This window comes from Bufo gargarizans, chromosome 1 (assembly GCF_014858855.1).
Source record: "Bufo gargarizans isolate SCDJY-AF-19 chromosome 1, ASM1485885v1, whole genome shotgun sequence".
Lineage (NCBI taxonomy): Eukaryota > Metazoa > Chordata > Amphibia > Anura > Bufonidae > Bufo > Bufo gargarizans.
The window spans coordinates 470986644-470999366 of NC_058080.1; the positions used below are offsets into that span (position 1 = coordinate 470986644).

General features: G+C 45.8%; 1 protein-coding gene across 1 annotated transcript in view; it reads left to right on the plus strand.

Annotated features, from left to right (window-relative positions):
- The window catches only part of LOC122922718 (hippocampus abundant transcript 1 protein-like), a 71100-nt gene that overhangs the window by 8410 nt on the left and 49967 nt on the right, over positions 1–12723 (plus strand). Inside the window, exon 2 of the mRNA XM_044273421.1 lies at positions 8142–8237. Coding sequence (XP_044129356.1) covers positions 8142–8237 — 96 coding nt within the window. The remainder of the gene's footprint in view (positions 1–8141; positions 8238–12723) is intronic.

A 12723-nucleotide genomic window follows, 5' to 3' on the forward strand; every position in this document is an offset into this window, starting at 1 on the left:
CTGTGCTGGCTCAGGAGAACATGGTGAGTGCCGAGAGCGGCGCATGCCATGTTCTACTGCGATATAAACAAAATCTCTATCGTTGGCCAGAGTTATATTGCCTATATCGCCCACCCCTACACCCTACCTGGTCTTCTTCCCGCCGCTCTGTACTGTGACCTGACAGCGCACAGCGTCAGGTCATAGTGTGCATATATGCTGTATGTGTCAGGACACAGAACGGGGCCAGAAGAAGACAAGGGAAGGGAAGGACAGCCAGTGCAGTGCTGTTCTCACCTCCCACATTAGCATTTTCACTATATGTTCTGGCCGGGGTTCCCGACCCCTGTTTTAGACGGTGGCGATTGTAGCACATAGGTCTATAGAAACAGGGAACCTGTCACACTGAATGTGCAGTCTGATCTGCATGTTATAGAGCAGATTGAGATATAGTTTTGTGGGTAAAGTGTCCATGAAACGTGCAATTTATGCAGGTAAATCTTCTCCGTCTAACTAGTGACTGATCACTGATAGGACCTCCCATAGGGCTCCTAAGCCTAGAAAGACTGGGGATTTCAGTGTATAGAATACAAGTTGGGGCTCATTCAGACGACTGTAGTGTTTTGTGGTCTGCACATGGCCGGCAATTGCGGACAATAGGACATGCTCTATCTTTTTTGTGGGGGCCGCTGAACGGATCTAAGTCAGGACCTATAAAGGATGATTTATGGCTCCATCAAGACAGATTGTGACTACTGCTCAGCGACCGTGTTTACAGGGAGGATTAGGTAGTCTGAGACACACCTCCTGGCTGCCTGCAAAAAATGTTGGCACAGTGGGGGAGATATATCAAGACTGGCATACCCATCTTGATCTCCCTGCACTGGCGTGAGATTTGCCTAATTTAGTGAGATGTGCCTAATTTATTAAGATGCAGAAGCCTCTCTTAATAAATCAGGCGCACACTTTGCCCTGCTGTGCGCCAGAAAGTGAAGTCTACCCCAGCTAGGGCTGGCGTAGATTTCAGCTAAACTTCTGGCGACAAGCGTGCAGAGAAGCTCAAAAAGTCACAAATTATGGTGCTGAGATGCTGTGCGCCTTAATGTGCGACTTTTTATCGACACAGTTGTGGCATATAGGGCTTCATAAATGTCCCTCAATATACAGAACAGGAATTAAAGGGGTTTTAAGCTCATCCAGAGTGTTGGGTCTTGAGTCTCTCAACTTTCTCTTCCCAATATCCCACAGATTCTCTATGGGGTTCAGGTCAGGAGAGTTGGCAGGCCAATTGAGCACAGTAATACCATGGTCAGTAAACCATTTACCAGTGGTTTTGGCACTGTGAGCAGGTGCCAGGTCGTGCTGAAAAATGAAATCTTCATCTCCATAAAGCTTTTCAGCAGATGGAAGCATGAAGTGCTCCAAAATCTCCTGATAGCTAGCTGGATTGACCCTGCCCTTGATAAAACACAGTGGACCAACACCAGCAGCTGACATGGCACCCCAGACCATCACTGACTGTGGGGACTTGACACTGGACTTCAGGCATTTTGGCATTTCCCTCTCCCCAGTCTTCCTCCAGACTCTGGCACCTTGATTTCCGAATGACATGCAAAATTTGCTTTCATCCGAAAAAAGTACTTTGGACCACTGAGCAACAGTCCAGTGCTGCTTCTCTGTAGCCCAGGTCAGGCGCTTCTGCCGCTGTTTCTGGTTCAAAAGTGGCTTGACCTGGGGAATGCGGCACCTGTAGCCCATTTCCTGCACACGCCTGTACACGGTGGCTCTGGATGTTTCTACTCCTGCCTCCTCCACTGTGCTGCTAAGGAGAACATGGCGCTCGGAGCAGCGTGTGCCATGTTCTCTAACGGATACTAGGCTGTAGGCTGTACAGCCTAGTATCGTTAAATAGTAAGTCCAATATCGTATCGATTGGGTATAGAAACTTCAATACTCGGTGCAACTCTATTACCAAGTGCAGCACCGTCCATTCGATAGTGGCTTTGCTTGGTATAGCAGCTCATCCCTGTTCACTTGAATGGGATTGAGCGCCACCTAGGTCATGTGACTGATGAATGTGCCATCACTGGCCTAGGAAGAGACTGCAGCACTCTGGTCTCTTCAGACAGCTGGTCGGCAAGGGTGGCGGCAATTGGACCCCTGCCGATCTGCTACTGGTGACCTATCCCGAGGACAGGTCATCAATATCAAACTCTCAGAAAAGCCCTTCAGAGAAAAAATGGGCAGTTTTGCCATAAATGACGCCAGACGTTTGAAGGGAGACCAGGTCTCATGAAAATCTCATCATACGACTTGCTGCTGTCCTCCTGCCTCAGTGGGTTTTTGGGAGGGGGCTTTTGCAGATGTGTCAGTTTCTGTCTGGAATGTATCGCGTTCAGTAAGTAAAATGATCATGCCATTAAACCTGGGCTCATCTAGGTGGCTTGGCACTGCGGGTGGTGAAACATTGCTGCTATTTTAGAAACCAGGTCACCCCTTTTCTTCAGACACTAGCGGGAGGCTTGCTGCTACCACTGAAGTGACACATTTGTCACCCGGCTCCTCCATGTAAATGATGGATTTGTCATGGTTGTAGCAGTCATATATAATATGCATTGCTTCTTCTGTAAAGCAGGACCCGTGCTCCAACATCCACTGATTGTCACTTAATCCTGCCTAAAAATAGAAGTCGTCATTTCATAAGCGCAGGTTAAGCCTAGCTAAGCTCGTCTAATGCCTCCATATTCTGTGGGGCGATGACTAGGAGTATGGTCAAATAGGAGATCTGGGAAAAAGCCCTTGCATCGGGAGGGAACATCCTGAGGAGAGGTCATCAATATCAGGAGCCTGGAAAAGCCCTTTAAGAGTTGGCAGTTTCTAGTAGGTGGTAACGATCAGTACACCATCTCTAGACGTATTCCGAGATGCGCTAAGTTTAGCAAACAATGGGAGACTTGGATACACTGACTATAATAATAATAATAATTGTCATCTTGATGAATTATCCCCTATGGTCCTGTAGCTTTTGGATCTCACCCCCCCGTCCTTCATGTAGAACAACTTAGACATTTTGCCAGATACATCATTGCTTAGACCATTTCTGCACCGTAGGGGAGGATGTGGGGGTCAGTGCCGCCAGTAATTTGCTGCCAAATCCTAGTTTATGTGTTGGTTTATCTATGGAAACGTGGGGGTTGCTTTCTTTCTGTTGTCCTGTGCCTTTTCCGGATACTGCACTTTAGTCACATACTGAAACCAGTTTCTATCATATTGTTCATCGTTTTACCAGCCAGAATAGCGCTGCATGCTGTCCTGATTTGGCCTCTTCTGGTAGGTAGAATTGTTGTTGCTCGTAGTTCACCTGATGCCCACCGCTGGGTTCCAGCTCCGTAGGTCCTGGGTCTCCCAGGGTCAACATACGGTATGATGCGGGTCACGTGACTGCTGCAGCCAATAACTAGCCTCAGTGGTGACCTGTCCCCAAGCAGCATGCGACCACTGAGGCCAATAAAGGACTGGAAACAGCGGGGACGGGGGCCCTCAGAGCTGGAATACAATGAGCTTGGTCCTTCATTAATGCTGCTTTGTGGGTTGGACAACCCTCTTAAAGGGGTTGTCCTACAAAAAGTATTCAAATCAGCACCTGGATCTAATTACTTTTGTAATTCAAAATTTTGTATGCCCCCACTGAGTTATTCAATAAGATCTTTATAGCACACCTTGCCATTTGCTCTTTTTCTAGTTTTCCTGTCCTGCTCACGGAGACGGAAGCACATGCTCAGTACCAACCTTCAGCTACCACTAGCTGCAGCAGAAAGGGCATGCCCCCTAAGTTCTCAGCTTGATATAAATCTAGCCTTGCAGCAATGAATGTGGAGATCTCTGGATCCATGTGAGGTGCAGGGCTGGTTCTAGCTGTTTTAAAAATAGATTGTCATGTACTATATGATTGGAATTTCATTTCTAACATTAATCATGGGATAACCCTTTAAGTACATGACGCTGTGTTGGAGAACTCTTTGAAATGACCGGATCATCTAGCATTTTCATAAGAAAATTATGTTAATGTCCCATTTACAGGGCGGGCGGTCAGATAATTTTCTATGAATCTGTGCTGCTTAGTGTGACTAATTATGAAATTATGTGCAGTGCCTTTTAGGGGCCTGCCTTCATGCATAGTCCTGTGAACAGCCTTTGCCATGTGCATGAATAGGGTTTTAAAAGGAATGTTTTGCCTCTTAAAAACCAGATAGTGAAACGTATTCCTCTTTGCTAATGTTTTTTATTTTCTAATAGACTTTTTTTTTTTTTTTTTTAATGTAAAATTATTTCTGAGCACGACTATAGGGGCGGCCATCTTGCCTGAACTGCAGTTAACAGCATTTAGCGATATTCGGGAGAGTTTTCTAGGTATGTCCCGTACAGAGGTCAGGAGGGAGCTGGTAATCTTTGACAATCGCCTATTGTGAATGTTGGGTCCTGTGTTATCTATGACTACAGGTGTTATCCTGCCTGTGATGATAATGTGTGATGACTGCTGAAAAGGGATTGCAAAAGATAAATAATTGTCATCCAATTATTGGGCTTGCTTGCACTTGCCAGAATTTCGGAAATAAAAAAAATTCTCAAAATCTAAAAAAAAAAGCCAAACGTAAACATTTTATTTCATAGATAATTTTCTGATGAAGCGTTTACGTGTTTGATTTGTATCTTGTCATTTGTGAGCCTGGGGTCCAGCGCTTTGTATAGCTTCATGCACATTTTTATATATTTATTTTTTTACCCTTAAAACTGAGCACGAGGTTATCTGTGTGATGTTGAGGATTTTGTGCTCATGTGACATTTCTCAAATTCTTCTCACAAATGGCTCTCCATGTGACTCCATCCAGGCACTTTCTTACTGACCGGACTGACCCGGAGGCATACAGGGAGGCTACATCTCACGCGTACAGTTTGTGATTGACACAATGGGCGACTTTAAACCCTTTAGGACCCTGTAACTTTTTTTTGCCCCACTCTGGGACTTCAACTTTTGAGGGTCTAATCCCCTTTACAATGCATTACAATACTTCTGTTTTGTAATGCATTGGCTGTAAGTTTACTACTTACGGTAATATACTTCAGCCAGCTTGTCTGTGAGATCCAGGGGGCTGGATCTCACAGGCTGTCACGGAAGGCAGCCACGATGCCTAAGGAAGGCATGGCTGCCATCGGGTCCCCGTCACAGCAGCGCAAACGTCGCACGTGCCTCGGTCAGCGCTGACCGCGGCAGTGCAAGGTTTAATGCGCGGCATCAGTGTTTTCGCGGATGTCTGCGCATACAGCAGGCGTCCGGCTATCAGTGATTGCCAGACCTCTGCCGCTGATCGGGTGAGTGCAGGAGCTGCGCCCGCCTGATCACCATGCCGTACATTTACATCACTGGTCTTTAAGTCCCATCCAGATATGACGTATATGTACGTCATGAGTCCTTAAGGGGTTAAGCAAAGCAGTGGCGTAAAAAAAAAGTTGCAAATCATGGTGCAAGCCATATTTGCCCACTTTTGAGCTGGCGAGAGAAGGGGCGGGGCTTAGCGGCAAGCAACTGGCATAAGTTACTGCTCACGTCTATGCCAGCCCTTACCAGTTTCTGGCAGATGGATTACCAGAGCTGCACCTCCAGCAGGCAGGGGATCAATGCTGGGGAACGGGAACGCCGGTCTTGATAAAACTTGAAGCATGTTCCTCTCCTGACTTGTGCCTGCACTACAGTCGGTGCCTATGGAGATCATATGGTGATAATCTATAGCTAGGCTGGACCACGGCTGCTGGTGTCCAGGATGAAGGAAGGGCGTAGTATTCATCAAGGGTGGAGGGTCGGAGGAAATCCATTGTCTATGTACAGTAATACACCAGGAGTGTAATCCCACAGGATTCAGTGTATTACACACATTATGAGACTTCTCGGGTAAGATTTTCTTCCTGTTTCTGTACAGTTGTGGAAGTATCGCAGGAGGAAGTAATATATACAATATTGGGCCAATTTTCCTTATATTACGGTTGTATACCGTATATTGCATCAACATATTCTGCAATGCTTTACAGACTGGAATTACTGAGACAGTTTTAATAGGAAGCCAAGTAAAGGTTTTCTTTTTTTGGGACTTAAAGGGAATGTGTCAATTTTTTTCTGCCAGTTAAAACCAGGTAGCAACACATTGCTTTTTATTTTATTTTTTATTTGTTTTTATTTTATGATTGCAGCCTCTTCCTCTTTTTTTTTTTTTTTTTTTTTTTTTTTTTTTCTAAATTCGATTTCCTGAACATGATTAAGGGCAGCCGTCTTGCCTGAGCGGCTGTTAACAGCATTTAGAGATGTGCTTTACAGCAGCCACCATGGGCAATAGACACAATAGACAGAAGGGGACTTCTGTGGGAGACTTGATCTTTGACATGGAGAGAGGTCAGGAGGGAGAAAATTAGCTGTGATATCACCTATTGTGAATGGTGAATTCTGTGATCTCATTCAAATCCTGCCTGTAATGATAAGCAGATAACTGCAGTAAAGTAACCTGCACAGGTCAAAAAGTGGTGACGATTATTAGGCATAGTGGCCAGTGCGAATCCTGCAGGGTTTAAATTTTCTAAATGTTCTTTAAAAATATGTTAACATAAAAACTTGATTTAAAGCAGGGGTGCACAACCTGCGGCCCCCAACCATCTGGCTGTACACATGTATGTCTATTTCTTGTGGCTGCTCACATTAGATGGAGGCCCTGGAACTGTAACTAGACATTAATGGTATATACTGTGTGTTCAATATGCCATAAGTATAGTTCAGTTGTTAACCCCATTACATTTTATTTGTTGGCCCTAGTCATAGGTTCAGTCTGGCAATGTGGCCCCCAACTAGTAAACGTTGTGCACCCCTGATTTGCAGAGTAGGTCTTTCTGAGGACATATTCGCTATTTTCAGTATTTTGGGTGCCTAATGTCAGACCCTCACCAGTCAGATATTGATGATGTATCCTGAGGCTAGGACAATAAATATTTAAAGAGGACCTTTCACTAGTTTAAAAACTAACTATATAAGTGGGCAGAGCGGCACCCAGGGGTCCCCCTGCATTTACTAATATGTCTGGGCGCCGCTCCGTTCACCCGGTATAGGCTCCGGTGTCTGCAGCTCCCTCTGTTGTAGGGCTCATGCACACGACTGTTGTCGTTTTGCGGTCCTCAAAACACGGACACCGCCTGTGTGCATTCCGCATTTTGTGGAATTAAATTTCCGGCCCCTAATAGAACAGTCCTATCCTTGTCGGTAACGCGGACAATACTAGGACATGTTCTGTTTGTTATTGCGGAATGGACATCCGGTCACTGAATGCACATGGAGTCATTTCAGTGTTATTTTTTTTTTTTTTGTGTGTGGCCCCATTGTAGTGAATAGTTCCGCATATGAGACACTCAAAAACAGAACAGACACAAAATGTGTGTGCATGAGCCCTAATCCTGTGGATACTCACCAGCTTCTTACAGCTGCTGCCCCAGTCCTCACCTCCTGTCTGTTTACAGGCTGCAGATATCAAGCTGCCCTGTGTGTCACATGACCACTGCAGGGCAATCTCTGGCCTCAGCGACCTTGTGTGCCGTATGCTGCTGAGACCAGTGATTGGCTGTAGCGGTCAATTGGAAACACAGACTGGCGGTGAGGACTGGAGCGTCGGAGATTTAAGGAGTTTTCCAAGTGTTATTCTCATGACCGATCTATCTTTAGGATATGTCATAGGTATCTGATCGGTGGGGGTCAGACACCCGACACACTTGCAGATCAGCTTACGAAGCACAGCACCATACATTGTACAGCGTCTGTGCTTGGTACCGCAGCTCAGCCCTATTCACTTGATTGGGACTGAGCTGTGTCTAGGCATAGTAACCGATAAACGTGACGCCACTCGCCAACCGTAAGCTGAGAGAAGGCTGCGGCACTCCAAGGAAGCAGTTCTACAACCCCCTTAAGCCTTTTTGGGTTAGCATAGAGATTGCTGCAATGTAGCCTGGATCTCCACTTCTTGTTTTGTGTGTGAATCTATAGATGACACACTTACTGTTCATGACCGCTCCATTGTGTGTGTATTTTATTGCAGCATGTATCAATGCCTTAGTTTTCTTCTCTTTCATCACAGCAACAAGGAATGGGAAGGCCGAGTGTGTATCATGCTGTTGTGGTCATCTTCCTGGAATTTTTTGCCTGGGGTCTGTTAACGACACCGATGCTAATAGTGAGTATTACCTCAGCATTACTGCTATTATACTTACTTTACTGCTTATCCATGACCTGACTCTAGACTGATTAATACTTCTCCAGAGTATAGCTCTTAAGTGGTAGATCAATGAGGCCCCAGCGTCGACCAGGACATTTATAAGCTTTACTGGCTGCTAGAGGGTACCACCAGTTGCACCCACAATGATCAAGCATCACATTTAATATAAATTAATATGGTTAGTAATATTTGAAGTGGCTTTTCTAGTTACAGAATACATTACTGGCAGAAAAAGTTGCAAATAAAAAACAAACTTTTTTTTTTTCTGTATTGCTTTTTCTAGTTTCTCTTTTTGTATATTTTATTGTGTTCCATACTGGAGAGCCACATTCATTAAAAGTCACTTTTTCACAATTCCTGACATTTAGTCCTAGCACACATTGCCTCTCTCGGGTCAGTTAGGATCACAGTTTCAAGAAATGAAATGTCAGAATAATACCAGAGACAATGATTTATTTCGGCTTTTCTTACTTTCTTCACATTCCCGGCGGCTCAGAAGTTGACTATGCCTTAAGATTTCCAGACATGTCAAGTCTTTAGGAGCTTCTGATTAGAGATGTACAAGTCTGGTACATCATTGGGAGCAATTTCCAAATGCCTGAAGGTACCACGTTTATCTGTTCAAAGTAGAAGATGCAAGTTTAAATACCAAGGAACCACGCAGCCATCGTACCATTTAGGAAGGTCTCCTAGAGATGTATTTCGGTACAAAAAACACAAATCGATCCAAGAACAACAGCATTTGACTTTGTGAAGATGCTGGAGAAGCCAGGTACAGACATATCTAAATCAAAAGTAAAACATGTTCTATAGTCGCATGACATGAAAGGCCGCTCAGCAAGGAAGAAGCCACTGTTCCAAAACTGCCAGGTTACAATTTGCAACGCAACATGGGGACAATCCTCTTACTTTTTGGGGAAATATCCTCTGGTCTGACGAAGCAAAAACTGAACTGTTTGACAATAATGAATGTCCCCTACAAGGGAGGGGGAAATCGGCCCCACCCTACTGCCCTTGACCACCGTGACCAGGGTGTAACTCTAAGGGGGTAGTGGCACTCCACAGCTTAGTCTTGCACTTGCTTCATACTCAGGCTACCACTTAATTAAAGCACAAACCCCCCAACCAGTCAGATTGGGTTTCCCAAGTTGAGTCAATTAAAATGTTCATGGTCACGTATTTTTATTTCCAATCGTCATAAGGGGTCCGGCTGGGAGGACAACCTCCTCCATTCAGGTTCATCCCTGTGGGGGGAGATTTATTATTCATGCTTATCCCACCTCCCCATCCAACTGGCAGATATAAAATATGAACAAAAACATGACACAAGCGTGTACAGAGTTACTGGCACACATCTATAATTCACATTTTATCATACAGATTGTATAGACACTAAATATGAGACTTGTGTCTACAGAAGAGCGGGGCCACATTCAGTAAGGTATAGGATGTGAGCTTCATGCGAAGTCCATGATGTACCAAACACAGTTATGAAAATGATTAGCACATAGGTCCTAACAGGAATGATTTACAGCCTGTTCTACATCCACTCATATTCCTATGTAGAGACATCCATGTCTCTAGGCTTCCTGTGTGAGTGGAGACTCTGTCTCTGGACCATCCATGAATTTTTGTGGGACAGAGTGATTTGGGTGTTTGAGAAACTGTGCATGTCTAAAGGTGGATTTAGACGCCTGGATAATGGGGCAGATGATTGGAAACAAACATTCCTGAGATCGCTCATTCCTGACAATCTGCCCGTGTAAAGGTGTTGTGATCACCCGATAAACGAGCAAAACGCTCATTCCTCGGGTGATCCTGTCATTCATGCAGGCACGTCAATTATCGAAACAATGCAGCTGTATGAGGACGAGCAATCTCAATAGCGACCCCTCGGAGGTGATCGCTGCATGTAACCGCAGAGCTTCACCTCCCCTTATTGAGCAGCCGACTGTTGGTAAGAAACACTTCCTTCCGACAATTGGCTGCTCCTTAGCGCATGTAGATGCGCCTTAACTCACCAGTTCAAAAAGCCCAGTATTGCCACCAATGGGGTTGGCATCTGATGGGCAGATGCTAGTTGAATCACAAAGGAAAATTTGGAGAATGTTTATACACCCACAAAGTATACCAGACCTAGCAGGGCCTCTATTACCATATACATAGCCTGGCTGAGCACAATAGGGGATCACTTCCTGGCGATATACGATAGGACTCATAAAATCAAATAGCATATAATGTATGATACAAGACAGGACGTCTACTTATCGTAATGACCATCTTTATGTATGGAGGAAAAAGGAAGAGGCGTGGAAGCCACAGAACACCATCCCAACCTTGAGGTACGGCGGGCGGTGGCAGAATAATGCTGTGGGAGTGCTTAGCTGCAGGACTGACCCATGTACTTTACAAATCAGATGGAAGAAAAATGATGTGGATATATTAAAGCAACATCACATGACCCCCAACGAAGAGAGGTTTAGGCTGGATCTTACAAATGGACAATGACCCCAAACATACTTCCAAAGTTGTGGCTTTAAAGACATAGTAAAGGTATTGGAGAGGCCATCACAAAGCCCTGACCTCAAACCCATAGAAAATTAATGGGCTTAACTGAAAATGTGTTTGCCAGCAAGGAGGCCTACAAACCTGACTCGGTTACACCAGTTTTGGAAGGGGGTATGTGCCAAAATTCCAGTAACTTGCTGTGAGAAGCTTGTGGAAGGCTACCTAAAATTTTTGACTCCAGACAAATGCTACCATGTGTTTGTAAACTTCTGAGCCGCAAGGAATTTGATAAAGCAGTGGTCCCCAACCTTTTTTGCACCAAGGACCGGTTTCATGCGAGACAATTTTCCCAGGGACCGGGTGGGGGGAGAAAGGGGGCGGGGGTTCTGGGGCGGGGCTTAGGGGGTGGGCGGGGCTGACTGATTCACGCACATAACAAAACACAAGGTGCATATTAAAATATATAACACTATATAATGACTATATAAACTGACTATGGTCTCTGCTGCACTGGTCTCTGCTGCACTGTACCATATTTTTCGCCCTATAAGATGCACCTAGTTTTAGAGGAGAACAATAAGAAAAAAAAATATCATTACACCTCAGATCAGACCCCCAATGGCTCAGATCAACCCCTAAACCTTTAGCTATCTATCAGCCCCCAATGTCAGCCATAACCCCCCCCAATGTCAGCCATAACCCCCCCCAATGTCAGCCATAACCCCCCCCCAATGTCAGCCATAACCCCCCCCAATGTCGGCCATACCCCCCCCCAATGTCGGCCATAACCCCCCCCCAATGTCGGCCATAACCCCCCCCCAATGTCGGCCATAACCCCCCCCCAATGTCGGCCATAACCCCCCCCCAATGTCGGCCATAACCCCCCCCCAATGTCGGCCATAACCCCCCCCAATGTCGGCCATAAACCCCCCCCAATGTCAGCCATAAACCCCCCCAATGTCAGCCATAAACCCCCCCCACGTTAGCCCCTCATGTCAGCCATAAGCTCCCACGTTAGCCCCTCATGTCAGCCATAAGCTCCCCCGTTAGCCCCTCATGTCAGCCATAAGCCCCCCGTTAGCCCCTCATGTCAGCCATAAGCCCCCCGTTAGCCCCTCATGTCAGCCCCATGTCCCTCATGTCAGCCCCATGTCCCTCATGTCAGCCCCTAGCGCAAATAAAATAAAATAAAAAAAAACTCTTACCTCTCCTGCTCCTGGTCACCATCGCGATCCTCTTCATTCTGCTGTCGGCTGTGTATAGCGGCGCACAGCGTGAGGTCACAGAGAGACCTCACGGTGTGCGCAGCCCTGCACAGCCGATAGCCGAACCGTGGACCAGGAAGTGGTGAGTACAGATCCTTCACCGCTTCCTGGTCCTTCTGTACTAATGAAGCGCTTCCATAATGGAAGCGCTTCATTAGTACAGAGTTAAAGACTGCCATGATCGCCGCGGCCCGGCGGTTGGGGACCGCTGTGATAAAGGAAATGAAACCTTAAATAAATCATTGTCTCTAGTAGTAGTCTGATATTTCACATTCCTGAAATATAGTAGTGAACCTAAGAGTGGGAATGTGTACTAGACTTAAAGGGGCATTCTGGTTGCAGCAAGTTATTGCTTATCCACAGATATGGGGTTAACTAATAGATTGGTGCACCCCCACTGATCATGAAAACGGGGAACCACTACCCCACGGGCTCGCTCTGAAATGAACAGAGCAAACTTTCACACATCTGACTGTCTTTGGAGAACTCCCTTAGAGATGAATGGGAGCGTCAGTGTACACACAACTTGCTGCTCACTTCATTTTGGGAGCCCTGTTCTCTTGGGGTCTATTCACACATCCGTGTGTGTTTTGCGAATCCGCAAATAACGGACAGCGGCAATGTGCGTTCCGTATTTTGCCGGCACTAATAGAATATGCCTATTCTTATCC